At 38.4% G+C, this 27,212-nt stretch overlaps 2 protein-coding genes across 3 annotated transcripts; both read right to left on the bottom strand.

The window, feature by feature from the left end:
- Nucleotides 1-1,228: 1,228 nt before the first annotated feature.
- LOC124302593 (protein singed wings 2) lies at nucleotides 1,229-8,830 on the bottom strand. The gene is made up of 10 exons (XM_046758902.1): nucleotides 8,570-8,830; nucleotides 5,271-5,438; nucleotides 5,016-5,178; nucleotides 4,723-4,879; nucleotides 4,231-4,382; nucleotides 3,948-4,139; nucleotides 2,731-2,889; nucleotides 2,541-2,651; nucleotides 2,368-2,457; nucleotides 1,229-1,503 (listed from the first exon to the last, which is right to left on the bottom strand). The coding sequence occupies exons 1-10, from the start codon at nucleotides 8,590-8,592 to the stop codon at nucleotides 1,321-1,323; spliced, it is 1,398 nt and encodes a 465-aa protein (XP_046614858.1). The 5' UTR covers nucleotides 8,593-8,830; the 3' UTR covers nucleotides 1,229-1,320.
- A 4,515-nt stretch (nucleotides 8,831-13,345) lies between these two features.
- Nucleotides 13,346-26,969, bottom strand: LOC124303579 (KH domain-containing protein akap-1). 2 transcript variants are annotated; one of them, XM_046760953.1, is made up of 6 exons: nucleotides 26,754-26,969; nucleotides 16,838-17,629; nucleotides 15,896-16,396; nucleotides 15,559-15,774; nucleotides 15,342-15,472; nucleotides 13,346-15,269 (listed from the first exon to the last, which is right to left on the bottom strand). In XM_046760953.1, exons 2-6 carry the CDS (start codon nucleotides 17,580-17,582, stop codon nucleotides 15,198-15,200), a joined length of 1,665 nt encoding a protein of 554 aa, XP_046616909.1. In that variant the 5' UTR covers nucleotides 17,583-17,629; nucleotides 26,754-26,969; the 3' UTR covers nucleotides 13,346-15,197. The 2 variants fall into 2 exon arrangements, with proteins under 2 accessions (XP_046616909.1, XP_046616910.1); XM_046760954.1 differs by lacking the exon at nucleotides 26,754-26,969 and adding an exon at nucleotides 21,290-21,566.
- Nucleotides 26,970-27,212: the final 243 nt, after the last annotated feature.

Below are 27,212 nucleotides of genomic sequence, written 5' to 3'. Positions count from 1 at the left end.
TTCAAGTATTAGCTAACTCTGCTATTCAGAGAAACATATCGAAAATTCGACGCAGCGTGCTCAAAGCCAATACGCCGCGAGCTTGAGAATAATAAAAAATTTTCTTCAAAAACAGGTGTTGATAATGCACGATTTGCTCAATAATAGTATCCTGGCAAATATAATGTTTATCGCATGCGTTTAAGAAGAAAGACGATTTATAATGTATTTAATACTCAACGAATAGTGAGTTCACGTATTGCTGAACACATTAATGCGTATTAATAGGTAATAATAATTAATATTTAATAAAGTAGGAATAAATTAATCAGGATGTGACTATAAATGATATTTCTGATATTCCCAGATAACGAATCTATTTTTCAATAAACTTTCGAAAAAGTGGTAGCTTACTTTAAAAAACAGTCGTAGGCAAAACAAGCAAACGTTACCGTTCGTTTTCACTAGGGATGGGATGCAACACTTTGCAAACAGTTCGTTAGCTAATACTTGAATGATCCCTTTCCAGTCGATGCTTGCAGCGACTCACGAAAATCGGCGAAAACTTCGGCGGCTGCCAAAACCCTGCTCGCTCTTGCGAGTCGACAGATCGACGAGGAAAACATCGGAGAGCTCACGCCGTTCTCAAGGAAACAGTGAGTATCTCACGGTATTGGTACCGCCAGCTTCTTCGCCATCCGTAACAGCTTATGGTGTCCAGGATCGAGGAGATATTGGGCCTGAACACGAGGTGCGGTCACGAGACGCCGATCATGAAGCTCTACAAGATCTGCATGCAGCTCGACGCCCCGGAGCCGGTTTACCACTCGTTGCAGGAGTCTTCGAACGTCGTTGGAAGTCGATATACCATCAAGTGCGACGCGCTGGGTTACTCAAAGTCGGGTTGGTCGTTTTATTGATTTATACAAAATCCGGGGCGCGTTATTCCCTCTTACGTCATCTCCGGGAACTCGCGTAATCACACGTTCTGACTTCAATATCGCACCTAGCAGGTGTCGGCATCAGGGTTTCCAGCGCGAAAAAGTTAGCCGCTGACCATGTGCTCCGGAGCTACTTGAACGACCAGAAAAGCACTCCCGCAAATTCATGACTCGACATTCCCCGTCCCTCGATGGTGGATTTCGCGTATTTGGATACTTTTAAACCTTACGCTGTGTGAAAATTATCAAGTCGATTATGTAGCCTAATTTCGAAGCCTGGATCCGAAGCAACTGATCGAAAAATTTGTTACAAATATTGGAAAAACTGGGAACATCATTTATTTACAAAATACGTACAGCGTGTATACATTGTACAAGTACCAATCGGTCGACGGACGTTCTAAGGCATCTTGGCTACGATCCAAGGCAGTTTGCCGGTCTTCTTGAAGGTCCAGTAGTCGTAGAGCAGCTTACCAAGGACGAAGAAAATCAGCGATGCCAGGACGACGTTCAGGATGTCCAGAGGCTGAATCCAGTGCTGGTCCGGTGAGGTGCAAATCGCGGTCCGGCTGAGGTGGCTTATCTGTCGAATACGGATCGATTCTCATGAAACGGAAATTTGATGGCTATGCGGACTTCAATATATAATTGTGACGCATTGATCCTTGGAGGTGGTGTGACGATCGAGTATGCAGATTGCAACAATAATATGGAGAATAAGCAGCTAACGCTATTAACAGTGGGATAAGAAACACATGTGAACAAACATCCGTTACAGATTGGATATGAGGGCTTATTATTCCATCAGCGTTAATCTCTTCGATGCAAATATTCCATCGCGACAATCACAAAAGCAACAACATGTTTTCGTTATTTTTCTTCCGCATCCGCGATATGCGTGTAAATATTGCAATGCATATGGCACGAATAATTCCAAGCGTAAAACCATTGACGTACTTATCCATACGTATGCGTATACACATTAGGGTGGCTAATTTTTTTCCTTTTTTTTTTTTAAGATGCTACTCGAAAAATTTGTGACGAACATTGAATAAAAAAAAATTGTCGTAAAACCTGGAAGAGGTAGGAAAATATTTAGAGGTTGCTACCAATTATTGTAATGTTGTTTATTTATTTTTATGTCTACACCTTATAGACTTATATGTATATATTATACTTCCCCTTAACACAACATATTTTTCAAAATAAATATTTTCCTACCTCCTTCAAGTTTTACGACAATTTTTTTTTTTTTTTTCATCATTTGTCACAAATATTTCGAGTAGAACGTTTAAATAGAAAATGTTTTTTTTTAAATGAGCCACCCTAATATACACGTTTACGCAAGGTTCAATCCGTGCGTTGAGTATGACAAACGGCACGCTACGATAGGATCAATACGTGAAAATTTCTCATCGATTCATCGCCCCCGCCCCGATCGTCTCACCTGCTTGCCAGAATTTTCGTCGTCCTGAATCTCGGCGCAAGTCACGTCTTCCACGTCCTTGAAAAGGCCAGTATGACTCCTAAGCAGTACCTGACGAATTCCGAACCGATAATTACTTTGTAAAATTCTCCGTTCGACCGACAATTTACATGAGAAAATAATGATCGGCTCACTTGAAATCCGGGGGTGAAATGACAGTCGCATCGCCACGGATTTTTCCCAAGCAATATAGCTACGGGGTGGTCGTTTTGCTGAAGGGCATTCTCGATCACGTACGGCGGTACCTGAAATTTACAAATTTTTACATCCTTGCGATCGGAAGACGTGCAGACACCGAAACTGCAATCTGTCTCTGATACAAACGTAGCTAAGTCGATTCCCTCGCAGACTAAACGCCCGGAAGTGATCGAGCCAGTCGGAACCCTCGAGAATCGCTATAGATTCCACCTCGTTGTCGTCCAGGTATAGATCAATGACTTTACGGTAGACGGGGTTCTTCGTCAGCGGAGTCAAGTCGCGAATCTGCACTCGAAAGAGCAGAGAATCAGCGATTTGGAAATTTTTAGGAATCGATTATTCAGACACATCACCGAAGCTTTCCATCGATTCTAAGCTGCAAACTTCTGCAGTTGGAAACAAGTTACTTCATATTTAACGGTTGTTGGAATTGAACTCTTGCCAATTTTTATACCGCTCATAATTCTTTTGCAGAAATAGGATTCCGCGAGGCCGATTCGATCAAATTTTTATTGGCTTTAATTTAGACGGGATAAGTTGGTGAGTGAATAAATGTTCGGTAGAATTATCGATTTCGGTTATTTTCGGTAAGATATTATACGATCGCTTGAGAAATTATCGCGTGCTTGCGTCACGGCGAATGAATATCGGGAAAACGTTTGAAATCTATCTAAAATGCGCTCTTCGACAGATCGTAAAAATCCCGAAATACAAACCAGACCGAAGGATGATAATTCGCCGGTCTATAACGCGCGTGAAAACCGGTGCTAGTAATAAATACTTGACGATATGATGTAGAGGAAGTTGGAGTTTCTTGTCTAAACACGCGAGGTAAACACCACTATTGAATTATTGCAGTCAATACCTAACCGACCTGCTCCTCCTCTTCGCTTTGGAAACAACAAGTCGAAAAAAAAAAAAACGGTAGCTAGGAGGAAGAAAGAGGAAAAAACAGAAGCAGTAGTAAAATCTCAAGCGTTTTTAAACCCGCTTATATCTACGTAAAAAATCAAAACCGAAACGTCGACGAAAGTTCGTCATGACTTTGCACCACGTCTTTATTAATCATTAAATATTATTATAAATTTCGCTTCAATAATTTATACGGGCGAATAAATTCGTCGCCTTGTGGATCGATAAGCGTAACATTGATGCATGAAAACAAAAATGTTGATAACAACTGCGTACATTAGCTTGTATATTTTTTTCATTTGTGTGTAAGTAAATTTACACGTAGTGAGACGATTGTGCGACAGCGATAATTGAACGCCTGTTAGGATCTCCGAGTTAATTTTCCCGGCGTAGATTCGTACACATCAACATCCAACTAGAAACTAGCCAACCTTGTTTTTTGCCAGGTGAAGGGTGGTCGTATTTTGCGGCAGAAATTCCGGCAGCTCCGTAAGGCCTTTCGAACTGCAGTTCACAGTGACGAAGGCCAGTAATTGCTTGCGATTCGACGACCCCGTCATCGTCGATACGACGTAGGTCAGATCGCAGCTGCAGACCGTCTTCTGGCACTGATCAGCGACTTCCTGGATATCGGGGATGAGTATTTATCGCACATTGCAGTCGTTGGATTCTCGTTCGACTCGGTATCGTCAGAATTTCGTTCGTTCGACTCACCGCGGTTATTTCCATCATCTGTACCAGGGGATGATCGGTTTTCGACGCCAGCGTGCACGTCAATTTGTCCCTGTCGACGACCCGGCTGGCGACGGATTCGTTGTTCGAATTTAGTATCCAGGTCATCTCGGAAGCGCAGTTGAATGGGTTTCCTGTAATTCGTCGAATTCGGTTTGCCGAAAAACATTTCATCGCTACAATTTGGAACGAACTTGCAGGGAGCGTGACTGAGCAATATGGCGGCGAAAACTAAGCTCTCTGCGAATTGTTTTTAGTCAATTACGCGAATACGGATGTACGGAAAAATCAGCGCAAGCTGTAATTTCTTAGATTTTTCGCGATGAATCGATGTACCGCAGAAAATACGACGAAAGAAATCTTTTAAAACTAAATATGGCCCGCGTAGAGTAGCGCGTTATTTTACCGACAGATGTCGCGGTTTCATATTTTCGTTCCAATTTTGTGCTTTACATGCGAGTTTTAAAGGCTCACCAGACAAGTAAACGTACTGCAGGGACTGGCCTTCGATCGCGGTCGGATCCACGAATCTCAGGGCGTTGTTTCTTAGGTCGAGGATTCGAAGGGACTGCAAGTTTGAGAACGCGGCTCTGGGCAGCTCTTCAAGACTTGTACCGCCGAACGTGACTACCTGAGAAACATTGTTCAGTGCCGATATTATCGGGATAAAATGAGGCGAGATCGACGGATGACGAGACCGGAAGTCCTTCGGATATACCTACGAGATTTCGATACTCAAAGCTGGACTAAATTCATCCTGCACTCACTTCCAGGTCCGTCGCGGTGCCGGGAAAGCCGGACACCAGGTGGGTCACGTTGCTGTCGATGATCGAGAGGTTCCGGAGGGCCGGAAACTTGCTCAGTAGATCCTCAGGGTCGAGACTCTCTTCCGGCCATCCGCACAGCGTCAGAAAATGAACGCTGCCCGATCTGTAGCCACCACGTTATGGGGAAAATGGATTTTTAGAAACCTTTAAGGTACTTTGGAGTTGCGGGGACAGTTCACCTTCGTTTTTCCTTACCCGCTCTTCCATTCGCCGTGAAGATCGCCGTAACAAATCAAGTGGAACGTTGAAGGCGTCGACTCGCAATGATCCATCAGCCAATCGGCGTTATCGGAATAATTAGTGGAACACGGATGTTGGCCGAAGGATGAGCCCATTGTCAAGAAAATCATTGCGATAAACGCCCTGGAAAACGAAGGGGATTTTTCAATTTTCATTCCTGACCAATATACTTTTATTCCTCCGTTTGAACGCGCGTTTGTTTATGATATATTTTCATGGATCACGCGATGCGATTCTGGATAAATTTTTCAGTCTGGATACGCGATTATTGTTAGCGTCCGTTACTGTTCAATATTTACTCACTTCAACGTTACGACCGACAGACAAATATTGAGCTTTCAAGTTACAAGCAATCGATAACTTCCGTAATACGGTGAATACATGCACCTGTATACTTGCTTATATTTTCTATTCCACTCGCCGTGAAAACGAGCAGAAAAGTTCACGAACATAGAGCTTTTCTTTCTCTATTTAAAAGATACAGATCTCAATACTGTTTTAACATTGTCTATTTAAAAGCGATAGAATTTCGACGAACATGTGCGAACAATGATTGATTCGATTAAAATTTTAAATTTACGGAATCAAGTTCAAACACTTTGTGCAGGTGATAAGATATGCTGGCAATCTGTTGAGCAGTGAAAATTGTGTGCAAAATGACCGAGTAGCATATCATATAGATACGTATAAAAAAACAGTATAGCCACAAGCACTTGAAAAAATGATGATTTTGTAACGACCAGTGACGAGTCGAATCCGCACCTCGAATTTTTGCGCATGTTGATTACCTTGTAATTACATATCTGTGTATATCATTCGTTTATTCGTGTATACACATATTTCGGTATGTAAATTGATGCTATTTCTGGAAGATTAATACAAAACAAAAATACCAGTAAACCGCGCGAATTCGCGCATTTTTCAAGTATATTCTCTTCGCCTTGAGGGATTGTAGTCGCGTAAAGTCTTTTCCATGAATAGAAAACTATAAGCTATACGGTACGGGAATGTACATTGAAGTTCGACAATTGGAGTGTTAAAAAAATAAACATATTTTTCTCTCTAGTTACAGATAAGAAAAATTTATTCTTAGCAATCTGGCGTTTAACGCCGGTGGCTTAGCCAGATTATTCGCATATCAACTATTGCACGCGCCTATACATTATACATAGTAATATCCAGTGTATAGGTATAAAGTGATTGTTTGCATAATATAACGAAGAGTAAACCCAAAGTGTAGTGCATGGCGCGTATGTGGACGAATATTTATGCAAATAGCAACCATTATCTAATCTTTATCATATAACATGATGTATATGTGTGTATATACATGTGGGTATATACATATATGCATATGTGCGCGGAGATGTAAGGTACATGCTTTTGCAATCTGAGCTGCGGAATTGCCTAATGCCCGAATACAGGTGTAAATATCATCGTTGTACAAACACGCTCAGATAACGGTATGCCCGTGATCATCAACACTGCTAAATAAAATACTGTATCAGCGGGAGTAGGTAACTAATCTACATGTGCATGCAGTTTCATCGTTGGACGGAATTTCGTATTTAGGGAATCAGTATTATCGGGATACTTCTCTGCGTCGAAAATCACCCTCGATATTTTCCGGAAAATAATGCGTATCGAGTTTATCCCGTGCACTTCACTGCCGAATGTTTGCACAGCGAGTGTTCGAAAACCGAGATTTTCAGCGAGAAACTTGATAAGGATAAGACACAGAGTACAGTATTCGGGCTCGATACAATTGCGGGGGTCCGATTTTGTTGAAAAAGTAGACAAAAAATAAAACAACAAATAAAAAAAAACAATAAATACAAACAAGAAAGTTGAGGAATAAAAATCAGTGATAAGAATCGAGCTAAGATTTTGAACGGCGATACGCAAGTCGGCTTTTCGAGCAGCTGACAGCATGTTAAGCTGTACGTATCGATCGTGCTTTAATCTTGTCAGTCGGATTTGTCATTGTAACAATTGGATTTTCTAATCTCAGCGTGTTGTGTGAAAACTATAAACAGGAATAGATAGATATAAATACAAGGCACAGAAGGTCTTCGAGATGCTAATATGCCGAAGTCTTCGTGAATTCAATTACAGCGTGTTAGACAAATTGGCTAAATCTTGCTAATTGAATTACTGGGAAGAAGAGGGTTTTTTTTTATCTTCTTTTTGTCCGATGTATGAAATAAAGAAGACGTACGTTACGCGGAAGATGAGATAAGAGGAAATGGAAACAGAAAAATATATTTCGATACCACTCGGCGAGTTAAGCGGAAATATATTATACTCGTCGGTGTTGTAAAGAATATCGAGGATATGTCTATACAGTGAGAAAAAAATAAACAATTGTACGTTAGTTATAAGATTATATTCGTAGAAGTTGTTGTATAAATTTATCGCGTAAATAGAATATAAAATGAAGCATTTTATACGGGGGTTGAACAATTTATTTTGTAATCGGTGTTGAATCTAGCCGTTGGAATGGCGCGATAAACGACAAAAGTGTCAAACAACCAGCGAGGAAACTTCGAACGTGCAAATTAGATGCTAATTATCCGCGTGGATGGAAACAAGCCTATACTGACGCAGGTTACACGAGAATGGGTATTATAATTATACGGCACTATTTGAGGAACAAAACGTACACCGCCATTAGATGATTTCTTTTTATGATCGATGAAAACGTTCTAAATAATTAACAAAATTCCGCTCCATACGCGTCTCATCCTCGTGATTTGTTATTCATTTTTTAAGCTACGCGGTATAACTTACGATAGGTGGAAAAAAATTTGAGAAAAACAGCTCAATTTTTTACATAGTTTCACTTATATAGATTCCACGTGAAGTTGACCGTTATACGTCCCCTGAATTTGTCTCGATCTTTTATTCTACAAATTTTATGAGTCGTTTTCCGTCTGCAATCCGCAATCATTCCATCCGGCAAAGAATGTCGAGAGTTTTGATGATCTATCGCGGTTACGAGATCCCCAAGTTGTGTGGATCAAAGGACATTCGGGATCCACGGAAAGACAAAACAGCTGCGGCGGTTTATTTGAATAAACGAGTATTGAAACGTGGTCGTAAAACTTAGTTGTTTGCCGATCGGCTTTACGTTGAAGGTAGTCGCGAATACAGCGTCTACTTCGCGTGCAAACAAAGTTTAAAATTGAGGCCTTAAACGAGGCAGCAATAATTAAATTGCCTCATATCTAAGCACACTGTAATTCCTTACTCACAGCTGACACTCCGGGTCTCTCATTATTCCGCGATTTTTCCTGTTAGTCGTCACGAAAAACTGTGCACCGAAAAATTGTATCCGTGGCTCACAATCGGTTTTTTTTTCTCCTCTCCGTTTTTAATCGTCCCTTATGGACAGACAGCTTCCACCCTTTCAAATCACGCCTCGCAACGAGATCGCCGAGAAATTGGTCGGGAAGGTGCGTCGACGACTGGCATGCTAACCGGGTCTACCCTGGAACCCGGACAAACCAATTCTCGAGCAGACAGACTAAGCTGGGCTTTTGCAGCTTCCGCGCGCAGCCGCTTTCACCTGGCGACGGCGCACATGTTCTGAAAACGGTAAACAAACATATCGTTCGACACATCCGTCAAGCAATAAGCGTATATTTCGATCGCATGGCAGGGATGCTTTGGCGTGGCGCTGCCAGTCGAAACAGAGAGAGAGAGAGAGACAGAGAGAGAGTTTGGAAATTTGATTTTTTTTTTGAGAACTTACGGTGCTCATTTACGTCAGAAAATTTCGGTCCCAATGCATTCTGTGCAATTTTCATTTGGCAAGCGAATTACTTTGATGTCTCGAGTTGCATTGAAATAAAGTGCACTTTGACCGAATTCGGAATCGCGAAGTGAGGTGCTTGTCCAGATGTGTGATCAACAAGAGCTTAGAATATTATACGCGAGAATTTATTTTCCTTTACTTTTACTAATTGGTCAAGATTTTTTTTAGAACTAGAAATAATTTACCTGTTATTTCTTCGGGTTGAAGAAAAAGGCGACGAACTCGTTTTGTTGTAAAATATAAACTGATGTACCGTATTATTTTTTTCCCTTTACAATTTTTAATCGGATTTTTGCACTCAGTAACAATGAGTTTAACACGAGCTATTACAGGTTTTAACTACGTATCGAAACGTTGATAGGCGACTTGATTCTAAATTAAAAGTAGGTGTTCGAAATTTTGATAGCCTGAAAGTAGGCAATCGTAAAGACGAATGCGTAGCTGTACTTTCAGTTGCTCGTAGGTAGGTATCCGTTACCGCAATAGTTGAGCGTAGTTTATTTACGCTGGTTCAATAATACCGAGCATTTGTTACAACTTGTTATTTTTGTGTCAAAAGTGTGCTCAGCTGAACAATCTATACCCTATAAATAGACCACTATAATACTAAAATTTCATTTACGTTAGAACATAGCGTTGGTACTGAATTCACATAATTAAAGAGCTAATATTCCGTACGCTGTAGACGGGCAACGATTCGACATAATTTTCAACTTCAAAAAACGTCTCAATTCGTAACAAAAGCTCCACGCACCTGTGCACAAAGTAATATAAACCAAGATCTACGTTATAAAAGATTTAATTCCATCGAATAATCGTCATCGTCGTCTCGTTGTGTTTGAATGGCGCGCTAAGCGCCGTCGGTGGCCATTTTCCGAACCACTGGTAATCTTCGCAGTTCAGTTCAGAGCGATGCGGCAAGTTGAAACGGTCAGAACGATCGGAACTGCGTCGTGTCCGATTCTCCGAGCTTCGAATGGCGTGATACGGTAAGTTTTTTCATGCACAACATATATTTGTTTTGACGACTCGTTTCGGGACGCGTACGCAAATGAATTTCGATCGCCGGACGCAGCGTGTCGTCATAAATACGATGAATACGGCGAATGTGCCGGGCGTCAAGGGCCACGCAGCACGGGGTGCGAAAAAAACGTTCTGTGTCGCGATTTTCGGAGTTACGAAAACGTCCAGAGTTCTAGAAAGGTTCCTGGCTCGCAGGGCGTCTCTGAGAGGCATAAATACGAGTCGTGAATCACTCCAGACATTTTCTATTTGATTTTTTTGCACTCGGGTCGAGCCAACGAATGCCGGAAACAAGTGACGATCGCGCGTTCAAACGAGTCGCCTGAAGTTGCTTGTCTCGGACTCGAAATCAACAAAGTTTACGTCACGGTTTTGGCATCATTCGGTGTTATTACACTGAGATTCATCAATCGTTAAGTAATTGATAGTTCGTTAAGAACCTCGGGGATAAATATTCAACCCGTGGCCGGATAATTTTAGTCGCGTTCTTTTATTTTTTTCGTCGTTCCGCGTTTGAACCAACAGTTCGGGGTGAGTTCTAGTGAGTATTTGTGTGTGTTTATTAGGTTGTACATCATACGTGTCGTGAACAGTGATAACTCGAAATCGGATAATAAACGTCGGGTAACCGCGTCGCGTTATTTGTGTGTCGAATTCTCGTGCTGCAGTCGAAGATTGATCAACAACTCTTGGAATCCTTGTCCAACGAAACTACCAGGCCCCGATGCATTACGACGCCATCATTGCCACCGATTGCTCGTAAGTCAATTTTAATGAGTTTCTTTGTAAATCACGTGAAAAATATGAGTCTTCATGTTCGTCGCGATGACTCCAGGCAAAGCATGTCGAATATACAAATCGGTTTTTCCCACGGTTGAAGGTTCAGGGTAGAGCAAAAAAGAGTAAATTACTGATTAAGTCGTTATTTCATCACTCGCTACTTTTACTTTATTCTATCATTTTTTTTGCGCTGCCCATGAATCTTCGGTGGTTATAGCGAAAAAATTTTATACATCTATTGTATATCGGTTTCCTTCATTGAATTCCAAACTTTCATTTCCAGGGAATGATTTCCCCCTTTTATTCTCATTAGTATCAGTGTTTTTTGGACGATGTTTCGTTGTTTCTGACAAAGCCGCTGCTTCGTTGTTTCCATTTTGACTTTATCTCGTAAATAACTGATCCTGGAGAATGTTTACCAACTGAATGTGAAATTAGCTAGTTCTAAGTCTCTGATTTTCCCCGTTAATATCTTCGTTCACATTATTATCCCGTGTATTTAAATACATTTTCAGTGCATATAATACCATAGTCTAAAAATTGGTGGGAGAATTTTTTTTTCTTACGACTTTTTTTAATCGTGTAAGAATCAAAAAACCGGTTTTTTCCAAAATTTCACCAAAGTCTATCCCTTAAATAGTTAGACAAGGCGTTTATCAATTTCTCTACACCGATCGCGCGTGAGGTCAGTTTTTTTGAATTTAAACGGGTATTATTGGGGAGGAGTCCATTTAATTTGTTTGTAATCAGTCAAAAATTGCCTTTCGAGTTTTGTCACCGTATCTGCCAAGCGTGGACTTAATGCTATGTGGCATTGACTACAAACCAAGCATAGTTTCTACTTCCCCTCACCGGATGTGACGTATGCGTTACTCTGGACAAAAGCTTTGTCACTTGCTAGGCGCGAAAATTGAATTCAAGTACCCGCAGCTTGCTGCTGGAGGAAGCCAAGAATTAGATCCGAAATTTCGGTGATGCGGGATGTTTTAAGGGTGAGAGTGATAAGAACGAGGGAATTAAAATCAGGAAGAAGTAGGTGTGAATAAATATGGAACTCACGAGTTTAAAATGAATAAATTTTAATGAAACGCCAAGATTTTTACATTGATTTATATACAAAAGGGGCTCCGCTCTTAACAATGATAATGATAAATTAGAATAGTAGTTATACGCAATAATGTATAGGTATAGATAGCTGGGGACTTGATGCGTGAATCATTTTTAGTAGCAAAAACAATCCAACCACAAGTGAAAAATTTTTAAATTCCGAATCTGAAAAAACCGTTATATGTTATTACTATTTTTATTATTTTTCTTAAATAAATCGATATAATCGAAATAAGGAAATGTGGATAGGATTTATTATTCGTTTCGTCAACTGAACGTATATCATATGTATATAATGAACAGCTAATCGAACAACGGCAGTAGTAATCATGTAGAAGAATAAGAAGGCCTATTTGGTAATAATAGCTTCGATATTGATTTGCTAGATCTTAAAAAGCTAAATATTTATGTTATAAAAATATTTCTATAATGTTTACATGTCAACAGTATATTTTAGACATTAAGTGTTACATAATATTCAATATTTACGATAGTTTCGCACGGGTAATTGATTGGAGACACGGATCAAAGAACGTTGTTTTTCCAAAACAAAAGAGTTCTTTTTTTTCCACCATTTTCTCGATATTTTCAAAGGAAATATTATGCTCATTATTATTATTATTTTTTCTTTTTTTTTTGGCAATTTTTAAATTTTATTATGTCTCATTTTTCCCGGCGATTACAAAAGAGAACAACTTATCAAAAGATTGATTTAATTTCATTCGCGAATTACGATAAGAGTAAATGAAAATCTTATACATTATACAGTTTAATAATTACGAACTAGGAAACCGAGTAACGTATAATAATAAATTACAAACGCGAGCTCTTGGTATCAGCTACAACCGATTTATGACGACGAATATCGTAGCGATAATTAATTGAAAATCAAGTCTTTGCACGTGACTGATTTTTTTAAAATAATTTCCTACAAAACCGCGCACCAAGAGACAATATATCATAAATACCACATAACGATACGAAAAAAGGATAAATAAAACCACGCAAACCCGGGTTTACGTTAACATATTACATATCAAAATTACGAGTCAAATATATTTTTAATGTATTTAAGCAATGTATCGATATAGAAAAACGCGGCGCCGCGAACACAAGTTTGAATCATAACACGAAAATCAAAATTATTATATTAAACTAATCGTTTACTTATCAAAGAACATTACACAACCGATTGCGTTTACGACTTGCAAGAAATCGCGAACAAAACATAAATGAAACATCTAGCAATTTGAAAGAATTTACATTATATTCAAACGTACGGCCATATTTTTACCCCTTTTTAAATCGCTCTTTGTCTGACTGGCATGAGACGAAAGATTACTCCCCAGCTCTGTATGGTCTCTTGAAATAATTTCGCTTGATTTTTCTTTTATAAAACTTTTTTTTGTTCGTTTGCAGTGGTTCATGTTTTCTCAAAAAAAAAAAAAAAAAAAAAAATCAATTCTTATACCGTATTAATTATTATTATTTTTATGTATGTTATATATAAGTTTAATGTTTGTTTCCGTTCAACTGTATATTATTTCAACCGCTAAATTAACCGAAAAATATATTGTTGCAATGCACAAGAAGTTAGCGCGATTTTCCAGAGTCACTCTAGCCTCTTTTACCGAAACATCTTTTTCTTTCTTCTTTTTTTTTTTTTATCGCGAATTTAATTTTCTTTTCTACCTTTCAAATTTTGCTTCTGTACGAAACACGTTATTACAGTGTTACGATTGTTGCTGTTTTTATATATTTTTTCCCATTATACTATATTTATCAACTCGCCTATCTTTGTCATCGACGTTTTAACGATATATCTAAAGTCTACAGAGCGCTACAGCTAGAGCATTATCAATATTAATCATCAAATGTTATAATTAAACATTAGGTACATCATCATAAATAGGTAAATTTATATCAGAGAGATCTTATACAGTATGTACAAAGAAAGGGAAAGAATTTTATAATCGGTCCAAAGCAATCTCGAGTTACGCAAAGAGAAACAATAAAAAGAAAGAACGAAAAAAAAAAAATACCAATAAACAAAAAATAACATTGTCCAAATATGTTATTGCTGAAAAATGTATTTCACAACTCATGGTAGACTTCTAGCAGAAAATGTATCAAACTTTTTCCATCGATTTAGCATGCTAAAATTAATTTTAATTTAAATTTTTTACTGAATTCACTTTTTGCTTTTTCATCCTATTACCACCCCCAATCTTCTTCCGGCAAGTCTCACGATTCGAAATGTTTAAAAATAATCTCAACATCGTTCAAAATTTTCGTCACGTTTAATCCGTATTTTGTACTCTTTCGAATCTATACAATAAGCAAAGACAAGATAACAATAAATACTATCTAACTCGTGTTGTGCAGTTATGAAAATAGAGTGGTAAGATTGTGACTTGAATACATGATGATAGTAATAATGATGATAATCTGTAACCGTATCAGGAATCGCGAATTATGACGAAAACTGTGAACGAACGTGAGAAACACAAATGTGTACAATAATTGATCAATTATTTTCGAGAGAATGTTGACACCGCTAAAAAATACAGTGTATAATACAGGATAAATCATGCACTGAAGAGATAAAAGAAAATCTATACATATTATATCCATTTCTCGTTTTCTCTGTACCAAGAAGAATATTGATATCAATCATTTTACGTTAAATCGTTGATAATTACCTGCAGTACGGAGAGCAGGAGGTGTGATAAGATTCCGTTTACGCGTTATCAGGGTACGAAAATATCAAAAGAAAAAAGCGACTCGATTGGCACACGCAGATGTAAATTATTTAGAAACCGACATTAATTTCGCTCAACGTATAACGCGCGATTCAACAGACAGACAAACATTCATCATTGACGCAGGACTTTCAAACAGTTATATAATGTAATACGTACTATAAAACAAAATGGAGGGGGGAGGGGGTGAAAAAAAAAAAAACAACAGACAGAGAGAAAACGGAACATACACAACAACGGAAGTTTGGTCCTCGCAGACAGCGTCCGTGCACTCATTTAAACCATCTTCCACTATCACATACACTTGTATTATCGCTCCACACGACGATGTTCAGTTGTTGGCGTTATTTCTTTCGTGGAGGTAATATACTTCATTCTCGTGCCTATGTTTCTTCAATATGCTTCCTCTAGCTGAACTCGATCCGCGTATCCACGCGCCACCAATTCGTCAGCCAGAGATATTACCTGGATGCGAGACAAAAGCAATGCAAATTATCAATCAAACTTTGAGGGAACTCTAAGAACCGTCGTACTTACCCCATGTTTTTGTATGTTTAGATAGAGGTTTATGTGCGTGTCGCGATCCACGTAGCTTTGTATTTGTGCCTGGACCACGACGCCTTGAGTTATTTGTTGAACTAGGTCGTACGCTTCTGGAACCCACGTACCTGTCAGAAAGATTTCGAAATTGAATTTTCACAGGGTGTAGGCAGGCGGAAAGAATGTAGTTAGCGCGGTACTTTGAATTACTAACCATTTTTGGGTTGGATGTTGGCCAAGTACACTTCGATGGCCTGGAAGGGTAGGGTGAGGTAGTCGTACCTGATTTTCCTCATCTCAGAATTTTTCAACACCCAAAATCCACCGTGGTCTATAAGGCGTACTATGTTCTTTTCTCCGTCCGGGTCCGGTTTGTGGATATAAACTCTAACCCACTTGTTGCACCACTTACCGACGAATATCATACCCTCTGCAAGTGTCGAGGAGAGAAATGAAGATGGTAAATTTTCGCAAGAGTTTCAGTTCCGCGAGCTTCGATCCCACAAATTTTAATCATCGACGATAACGATATTTTTGAGAATTTTACTCACTGTCGAGTTGATCGGGAACTGGTGGAGCGTCTGCGACTGTGTTGTAAAGCTGTGTCATATTCTGATCTAAAATGCGTAGGGAAGGATAAGAGGGATGAGTCGGCTGGTGGAGGAAGAGGTGATTGGGTTCCACGACGCGAATAACTGTCACATCGTTGTTCAGACCCTCGACCAGCTTGAGCTGCATTACTTCCGGCACCCACTGCATTTCCTCTGATTTTTTAAGGAACGACACTTGCTCCAGCGTCACGCTGGGATATTTGTTCTCAGGGAATTTCTGCCTTATCATATCCAACGCCGTGCGGATACCCTTCTGGGATCCCTCGATCGCGCATACCTTACACTTGTTGGTTTCGGGATGACGCTTTATCAGCATGTTGACCTGCGCCTTTGCTTTTATACTCTGCAAAAATACCCCGTGACGGCCTATCAGACGGCCTATCAAACTCTGCGGCAGGACAAACTCGTACACTGCAGGGCTGTTTCCGTTTATACTTCCTCCTGTGGGGAGGATAAAATTTGATACACACTTTTAGACAATGATGTTCAAGTTAGTCACGTTATCGCAATGAAAGATTGGGAAAAAATTTAACTTCTCAATTTTGTCGTCAATGAGTTTGAAGTATGATTTCAAAATATGAATATATCTCTAATTCTAAAGTCGTGGTTTTTTCCTCATCACGAATCGTTCCAATAACCTTGAGTTACTAACTTCGACATGACTTTAGACAGAATTATAGACCAAGTGATTGAAGCAGGCAAACTTGTCGCCTTCGTTCGTACAAGGCGTTGAAAACCTCGCCGAGTTATCCTACTTGTAACAAGTTTAGAGAACACTTGAGCGGTAACTTTGACCGGTAGCATCGACTTTGTATGATTGAGACAAGTGACTAAAGACTGGTAATTTGAACTTCAGACCTTAAATTTTCTCCGCAGTTATACCTTTTCCACTGTCGCTGCTGCCCTCGCTTCTAGCCTCGTCGCTGACGCTGCCGTCGAGAACACCAGAAACTGGACTATGATTAGCCGAATCCCTTTCGGAAGCCGCCTTCTCTTGCATCTTAATCTCGTCTATGACATTCTCGGTTTTCACCTCGTTCTCTTCGGATCGATCTAGCATCTTGGACAGTTGATTCCTGACAGTTTTCTTAGCGGTTTCATAGGGCGACTTGGACCGCTTTGGTTTTATGGCGGTATACGACAGCTTCTCTTCCTGTTCCTGCAGCTGCTGCTGTTGTTGCAGGTGTCTTGGTAGCGACTCGCGTACCGAAAGCGGTTCCGAACCCCGTGGGTAAAATTGATCGACATCGATGGTCATTTCAACGTCCTTGTACCAGGCGTCCGGACCGCTGCTCGCCGCGGAAGTTCTCGGCGTTGCTGCGGATTTCCGCTGCGGAATTGCCAAACTCTCGCTCACCCGCCGCGGACTGCACGCGGCGACGACTTCGGGCTTCGAACCCACGCCCGTTGAGCCCCGTGAGGTGAAGGACTCCTCGAATTGGTAACCGGAGTCGTTCAGGTTGTGATCCGGCGTTTTCGAACTTCCGGATCCTGCTTTTAATACGCGATCTCCGCCTGGGTCAGCTCTGTCGGCTCTTCGTCGTTTGTACCACAAGAGGCCAAGGATCAGGGCGAACGCTGGTACCGTCCACTTCACTAGTTGAACTCGCAATGATGCTGACGACATTTCGCTGCAGGTCCACGGTAGAAACCGTACCGCAAAATCAATCGGAACTGTCGGGGAACAGAAGAGAGAAACGGGTTTAGGACACACGATGATCATACTTGATGGTGGAATAAACCATTTCGAACTTTGCTCTACTCATTTTTTATGCGAGAATCATTTTCAACTCTAAGCTTATGTGTAGAAAGAAATATTGGAAATTTAGGTATTGGTCAACAAAGAAACATCAATTTTTTTCAACGTGTCGATCCGTGGTGTGGTATCCTCTTCGGGACATGTTGTATTTATTTAAACATCTACGGTAGAACAAAAAAAAAAAAAGTTGCTACTGTTTACAGATGGAGAATGATTCGTTGAAATTTGTTGTTTTCGCCGAAAATGTTTAAATAAATATAATATGTCCCGAGTAGAACCTACACCAAGGGTCGAAACGTTGTTGACACAAGATTATCTTTCTATTTTTATCAAGACTTAAATTTTTAAGATTTCTTTCTACATATTAAAAACTGATTCCTGTCTACGTAGGTTTTTTTCTTTCAATACGTATGCATAAAATATCAAACCGCGAAAGTAAAACTCGTATATTTGCCACTATTTTCGGATGTGTTCTCTTACACACATCGTAGTCAAAGATAAACTAGAGAGATAAGAAGAGCGATAATAACACTTGGCGCACACGAGTCTCGGCTATCGTACGCGAAAGACGAAAGTAACTCTCTGTATTGGTTGACAAAAAAAAAAATTAAAAATTAAAAATAATTATAGTCCTAACGTTGGACTTGGCAGAGCCGTGTTTTAACGTACGTGCGTAATATGTATAACTATAATTGTACATGCTGTTCGTTGATCTTTTGCTTCTTGGAAATGGTCGCGACCTGAATTTATTTTTATTTACTTTTTGTTCTATCGGTAATCTTCGCGTGAATGATTTTTCGTTTTTTTTCGTTGCTTTCTTTTTCCTTATTTATTGAACTTACTCACATACGTCTGGCAAATATTACAGCGATACGGAAGGGAGGTAGGGGGGGGGGGCTGAAGTATCGCTGATTGAAAAAGGTAAGAAAAAACAGCACCGATGATCGAATTGAAAGTACCATTGCAGGGGCACAAAATTTCTCTTTCTCAATTCCAGAGCAGACATATCATTACGTGTATAGTCAAGAGTATTTATACATATTGAAGTAATGAAATGTCACCTGTTGTATTAATTTTGCTGTCGAAGTTTTTGTCTCATTGTCAATCGTATAGTTTCTTTTTTTTTCGTGTGTATTTGTGTGTGTGTGTTTTGTCTATATACATATATACACAATATTTTCTAACGATTATCAATTTCGATCGATGACTCTACAGGCGTGGTTGGTTAAAGGGGAAGAAAAAAGAGAATAAATAAAAAAACCAAGGAAAAAAAAAACACTTACGTACAAGGTTCACGAATGTATAAACATTTATATCATACCAATAACATGACACCGTACTACCGTACAAATAACACAGCTGCTGTGCAGCAAGAATGCAAATATATATATATATATATGTATATCATTTATGATTTCTGACATACATGTATGCAGGTAGCAATTATTAGTAGCAGTTGTAGCTACTACATCAATTTTCATGAATGAAAAATACCAATAATAATAATGATAATAACAATAACATAAACAATTACAACAAGAATAATAATAATGATACAAGCATGAACGGTGAATTATTTTGATGAATAAATTAATAAAGATGAGCTTCTAAAGAGAATTGATTGATAACAATAACGTAAACGGAAACTGTGTTATTATATACATATATATTTATCGATGTCAAATGTCTTCAATGATATAATGAAGTTATTCGTGAAACGGGAGACTTTTTAAATATTACCTTTTATTTTGTTTAACGTTTGTTTTACTTCAAACGAATGATTTTGCCGAATATTAAATAAAGTATCGAAAATGAACGTTATTAAAATACTAAGATTGTTCAAAGCGCGTATGTATATGTATTTGGAAAAAAAAATTAACTGGATAAACGTTTGCAAGCCTTATAGGTCTTTGTACGATATGTGTACATAATTTTCAAATCATAAAATATTATACACATCGTCTCATACATCGAAGAATTTCATAGATACTCATTCTGCGAAAAACACTGCGAATTTTCTCTATAGGTGTATTTACACTGTATAATAATCAAGATATTGATCGCAGATTGATCAAAAATAATGTACAATATAAAGCGATAACAATGAGACGCCGCGATTACAGTGATTAATTATTCCACGCGCAACCTCTGATAATAGCGAAATAAAAAACAAGAATGGGGGGGAAAAAAAAAACAAAGAAACAAATGACAACAGAAGCGACCTGATTTGATTAATTTTGACACAGTCACGACTGGATCGTTGCATAACGAAATATTACGTACGCTGTATGAACATTTTTTTAATTTATTTTTTTACCTCTCATATATTAGCTTTTTCACATATTAATTTTGAAAGTAATTTTCATCGTCTAATGGAGATATAAAGAAGATAAATTTTAAACAAACAGGTATAATATAATAAATAAGCACGTCCTAAATCTTGAAAATATTTCCTTATCTAATTATCTACATGTAATGTAATATTTTTACGAGCTGCGCAGCCAGATCTTGACATTAACTTTTTCTTTCGACGTAAATATCGAATCGTAGATTTTACGCAACAGATTGATCTAATTATTCTTATTATAGTGTTGCTATTTCAGTACAAATGTTTTCTCTTCTCTTTCTAATTATCTTTTGGGTGTATAATAATTTTTGATTACATACGTTCGTAATTAATCAGGCCGACTGATAACGATCTGCGAATCCAATTGTTCTGTAATCTATTTGGGTCTCTGCAAATAACTGCGCGCGGACTTTTGCATGTATTATACGTATGTAACAACGTGTTATTACATTGTAATATCTTGCCTAGATATTGCGGTTCGCGATGAAAAACGAAAGAAAATAGAAAAACGAACATGTTATTGTACGCGTGATTATTTGTGGCGCTGAAGAGAAAGAACAAATTAAAAAAGAAAAGAAGAATTACAATTAAAATGGAAGTAACATATTTCATATCAAAAGCATACAATGATCCAAAGTTAAACTTGTCAGCAGTCAGCTACTTTGACTAATATTTATGGGCTTTACAATGGCTGTGTTTAAAGGTTATCTCGTTAACCGCTCGGATTTACTCTTGACTCAACATATGGAAGAATCCCTTCTCGCTTGTCGGTCTCGGCCACGTTTTACATACGTTATATACATGCATATTGATACGTAAATACAAATTTAACCGTTTATAGCTATGTGCATATGTCACGACAATTTGGTAGAATAATGCAATGTTGCGAATCTAGTAATACATAAAAATAAAAAACGTATGCCAACTAATTTCGCAAGATACTGTAACATTGTGGGAAAAGAAGTTTTGTATTTTCGGGGGATTGAAAGTTTTTTTTTTTACCGATCGATTATTATTATCATTTCGTAACTGCGTATTCGTTATTCCTGAATTTGTCGATACGTAACAATAACGGTAATAATTAAAAACAACGGATAATAAATCTCAAAGTATTTTCACGTTATAGCACGCAGTAATTAAGGGAGGTAACAACAATCGATGTCAACATTTTCACACCGCTCTCCGAAGTAGCGAAATTCGATCACATATGGAAATTTATCCGACTCACCGTAACGAGATCCATTATTATACACGTACGTAATACTCGTCAGATATTCAGCCCAGCTGTTCGAGTATTATTCCGTTAAAAAAAAAAAGTTCCGCACGATTCTCTCGATTTCCGCAATGAAATAATTCTCGATTTAAACGTGCGTAATTTGAAAATGAACGAAGCACCCGTGCATCGACCGATCACCACGAGGCACGCAGAAACTCCGGCCAATATGCACCTTCGTTTCCTCCTCTCACTACACTGGCGAGGAACGAGATATAGAGACCGGGTAACTACGTCGGCACGTGGAGGACTGCCTGGATTGTCCGGTTGCCCTCCCCGTTACTATAACTATATATATAAATACGCGTAATACACCTATCGACGCATGCGTTCTGCTTCGAAAAACCACGCGATATCTTTACAGATATATAATATACGCGTGCATATACGTATGAGAATGTTATACATGTACGTACTGTACGAAAATTATCGTAGATAGAGAAAGAAAAATTGAAAATATCGGAACAAAAGCGATCGCGTGTTACACGTAATTAAGAAATTTGAGGATATTTTTAAGGAGGTGCCCTGGTCGATTTCGACATCGTTTAAACATATCCAAATATCTAAGTCCACGTATCTGAAACGCGAGAAAGGATTTGGCAAATTTACGTTTGCAATTTCGTGGGATCCATGACGTTTCTTTATTTCTGTGTAGAATGAAAATTAACGGGGCTCTTAAGCTCTTTTTCGCGTTTCAGATACGTGGACACTTCGATATTTGGACACATATATACGACAAGGTCGAAACCGACCGGGATACCCCCGTAAAATTGCACGATCGGAGAGCATATTTTATTTTTCGCTTATTTCGGTTTCCCGTTTCAGGGAAAATTGTGCACGGTTATGTACGGTAGCGGAATTTTGGGGAAAGGGACGCCTCGGGACGAGAATTTCCTTGATGGAAATGAAGTGTACAGGGGAAAAGAAAGAGGGGCGGCGGGGGGGGAAGGGACGTAACCTTCGGGGACTCGAGTAATAACAACGACCAGGTATGTTGCAGACGCTAGTTGTTCGATTCGGTTGTTGGGATCTCGGAAAACTGCACAATTTTCGGGCCCCTCGGGCAACGCTCGTGCCTAGGCGGTGCGAAATGGGGGGATGATTTTTCGGATCAGCCATTGTTAACGCGCATATTATACTTTTCCGGATCTTACTATACGTATGTGTACATTCTTGAGGAAAACAGCGGCCGTATGTACACAGTGAGAGTTTTAGAGTTATTTATTTATTTATTTGTTTTTTTTTTAGTTAATGTGATGCTCGATTTTAAACAATTACTAGATACTTACGCTAATCATTAATTAAATGTATTTAAAATTTTCAATATTATTATGAAAATATATTTTAAATAATTTCGGTATACTTATAGTAATCATTAATCAAAAATTCGATTCATCATCGATATAGTTAATGATACATTATTGTACATAACAAATGACATTAACCCGAAATCATATAATTATATGTATATAATGTAGGGATGGGGATAATTCGATGAGTTTTGAGAAGTTTTTTTTTTCTTTTTTTTGCATATAACGTGTAGTATACGAATTCCTGCGACTGTTTTTGGTACATCTGGATCAGGGAGGGAGGAGGGACGAACGGGCAGCAGGAGTAACGGTACCAAAAGTGAGCGTCGAGCTGTTCGCGATGCTCGCGATCCTGATGGCGTTCCTCCTCCTGGAGCGTTCGAGGATCGACGATTTATTTTCAAGCCGAACGATCGATGTACGAGATATTACACGAACATATGCAGAGTGAATTGCTAACGACCGAACGGTTTAATGCGCATGCGCTAAAATTCTAGAGCAAGAGCAATTGTTTTGTCAGGTTGACCAACCGTCGGAATAAATTCAGACAACCGATCCCCCCGCCACGATGTAGGGAAACAAGGTGAAACAATGCGGATACGCTTTAGTTGAACCAATTAGAAAACGTCTCCAAGGTGACGTCACGTAGGTTTTATATTTTTTTTCACTCTTCAGTGTTTACATTATTATCTTTCTAATTTTCGACTGCATAGACTGGCATTTTCAGCAAGCAGTATGTACGGTAATAAATAAGTAACCTCAGACCGAACGAAAATCGGTTCTGACCAGCCTTATTTTCTTACATCTTAGTCGCCGCAATTTATGTAACGTGGAAAATGTTGGTCAGACTGACAAAACAACTGCTCGTACTCTAAAATTTTAGTGCATGCGCATTCAAATTTTCGGTCGTCAGGAATTCACTCAGTGCGTATGTAAAACATTATTGCAGTGTGGCTCGAATCGCCGTGAGGGGTATAAAAGATGACGAAATAGGGAGGAAAAAAATAATTAATGTAGAATAAAAACGGAATTGATATTGAATTGATTAAATCGTACCGTACGTGGAATCAACAAAAAATCGCGGACTAAGCGAAGAAGTAGAAAAAAAAATCTTTCTCTCTCACTCTCAATAATCAAATAAATAAACAAAACATAAATCATTCCGAAAGTACGTGTACCGACGTATTATAAAACTTGTCACCAACTAATTTACCAGAAACACCTTATATATTATACAATCAGTAAGAATCGCTGGAATTTCTACAAACTAAACTTTCGATAGGATAACAAGCACATATTTAAGCTGTATCATTACCTTGACTAAATTTGATTCACGATCAAAGTATCGCCGTAAATTCGAAAGCTGGAATAGAATTCATTTATTCTGTTCTTTTTCTCTTTTACCGTCCTTCCGATAAACGACAAAAAGTATTACGAGAACCGCGTTTATCAACTCGAGTCAATTTTTATCCGACACAGAAATATAAATATCCGAAGGATAGAAAAAGATTATTATTTGTGTCAAGTTCGAGATAATAATTACATCGTTGAATTTGTTTTCGCGTATATTATTGTAGTTGTTATCATTATTATTAACTTTTTCAAATCGACGAATATTTCAATTTTAATTTATCTTTCTGTTTTTTTTTTTTTTTTTTTTATTCTTCAGTTTTTGGTGCAGTCGAATATATAAACAACGAACGCAAATCGAATTCCTGTTTTATTTTCTTTTTTTTTCTTTTTATAACTGTCCTCTGTACTCATTGGATTTTTTCGACAGAATTTTGAATAAAAAAAGAGGAATCGTAACAATTAATAATAACAATAAGAAAAATAACAAGAGTAAACGGCAATGCGAAGATAGAAATGCGTGTCGGAGAATTTTGTGTGTTTTTCATTGAAACAGATCGAAAGGGAAATAATTTATCCCGTAAAATCCTTCGGTGTAAATTTAAAACAAAATTTCCGCCACGCCGCCACGTGCTGCAACAGGTAGTAGGTGATTCTTTTTTTATTTTATTTTTTTATTACACGTGTGAGAGAACCTTGGAGAAGAATATATCTGTTTACGCATAAATACATGTGTTATACACAAATAGAGACAGATAGAAAAACACATACATATCCGCGTCTGCGTAAACACATGTCATCCATGTTCACGAATGACTCTAGGTAAATATAACACGTTTATGCGGATGGAAATAGAATTGTATATACATGTGGGGGTGCGTGTGTGTGTATTAGTGGAATAACGTCATGTTATTATTATGTAACATATTCGTGTAATGTCTGATATCGTATAAATAATTGTGCAGGTGAAAATAGGAGGAACGATAAAAGATTGCAACAAGTATTATACAAAGTCAGCGCGTTCGAGATTAACAAAAAAAAAAATAGAGGAGCGCGATCATCTGTCTGGACGTTGTTTTTTTTTATTTTTATTCTTACGTCAATTCGATTAATTATAATTGGATTATCAACACGACGCTATATATTAATAATTATTACTTTGCAATTTTATTATTACATTCTATCGGCTGTAATAACTTTTCTTACTTTTATTTGCCATCATTCAAGTTTTTGATTTGTCTGTTAAAAAGCGATTATTTACAATCAATTCAATTGTGGCCTTCGGTAAAAATTCAATTCTATTGTGCAGTTATTTTATGATTATTGTTATTATATTTATTATTATTAGATTTCGGAATTAATTTTTATCGCATACTCAAAACTATGACGTTTTAGTATTTGTTTTTACTTCTTTTCTACCGTGTACTTTAGAATACATTATTTGGAAGTTCAGGAAAATCAATTAGAACCTTGTTTTGGTTCTAATGTGGATAAACAAAACCAGACACAGCTATTACAAAAGTATTAAATAAATTGTCTGCAACGAACAAGAAATGCAAAAAGGGAGGTTTTTCGAATTGGAAAACTAATTGCGAACGATCTTGCTAATGCGGATGAGTCACCGTGCTCTCCAATGCTTATACGTGTGTATAATAATACGTGATGTATGCACACATACATCATCAATATATATATACATATATACACACACATGCCTATATATACCTGTGTGTATTATTACATCCAGATCAGCGAACGAGCGCACGTTGACTTTACTCGCGGTTTGTAGAGATAGGCAACTTGGTAGAAGAATAAGAAGAGGAAGAAAAAGGGGAGAGAGGAGGAGGAGGAGGAGGAAATGCCGATCAGTCGGCAACTTTCACGCTTGAATTTCAACTAGAAATGAGAGGGGAGGGGGGGGGGTGTACAAACTCTGAGGATCGATTACATGTTGATTGAAATATCATCGATTCCGGTATCGTATACAATGCATAGATATATTTATTTATAATTAATCCCGGCTTTCTCAAATAGTCGCGCCGCCTTTGAAACGTACATAATGAAAATTGTGAAAGGAACGAATGAATGAAAGAACAAATTTATACGGTATCACATCCCGATTCGTTCGGAAAGGAAAAAGAAAAAGATCAAACAACGTGTATAACGTTATAACGGTAATGTTTTGACGGACGTTTGAATCCTACAGCGATGATAATAATGATGATCATGGTGATGATGATGATGATGATGATTAGCGATAATTTGATCTCGAATTCTGTCTGGTAAACGAATCAATTGACGAAGTTTAACCGATGAGTGTGACTTGAATCGTTGTGCAGTAGGTGAAATAATAATTGTCGAAATTAATGAGACTATTTTGTGCTAACGAAGAAAAGTAATTGTATTTCAAGTACGCACAACGGAACAGCGTATAATTACAACGTGTGGGGGTTTGTTTTTTGTTTTTATTTATTTATTTTTTTTTATTAGTTTCAAATTCTGTTATTTTTGACAAGTATTATCATTTTTTGAACAAAGACGTTAAAATTATAAAAGAAGGAACGAACGAGGATATCGGTAAATGGGAAAGGAATGCAACTGATTGAAACTTGGGGAGAAATTTATTCCAGAGGTTGCGAAGGGCGTATGGTGGGTATGGTGGAAGAAAAATGCCGCTGCCTCGGCCTGCCGCCTGCCTGAGAGGAATTCTAGACGACACGTGAAACAGCATGGTCTTTGGTTTTGGGGTTATTACTCACCGAATAGACCGACAAACAAGCCGCAAACAATCGCTGCGGCTCGCGCTTGATGTTCGAAAATGATTCTCCCGAGGATTTCACCGATACACGCCGTATTCACGGTTATTATACACGCGTCACCACGTGCTCACAATGTTTTCCACAATCTAAGGAGATCGCAATATGGCCGTACTCTATTCTCACCGCACGGCTTTAGAGCAGCGATCCTCCGGTCTCTCTTTGCCACGGCTCACGCGTTGCGAACGCGAGGGGAAAACTACGTGGGGATTTTTACGCGACGACCTCTGACGGAGGTTTCGATAAACTTTTGAACGGGATCTGGATTCCTGGTTCATTGGTTCGGATTCTCTAATTTCACTTTTCACATTTTCCAACGTCCAAGCATTCTCATTGGTTTACCAAAGTTTGCAAGCTAATCGGAATGCTTTGATGGTGGGAAATGTGAAAAGTGAAATTACA

This window comes from Neodiprion virginianus, chromosome 4, assembly GCF_021901495.1.
Source record: "Neodiprion virginianus isolate iyNeoVirg1 chromosome 4, iyNeoVirg1.1, whole genome shotgun sequence".
Classification (NCBI taxonomy): domain Eukaryota; kingdom Metazoa; phylum Arthropoda; class Insecta; order Hymenoptera; family Diprionidae; genus Neodiprion; species Neodiprion virginianus.
This window is presented reverse-complemented; position numbering and strand designations above follow the sequence as displayed.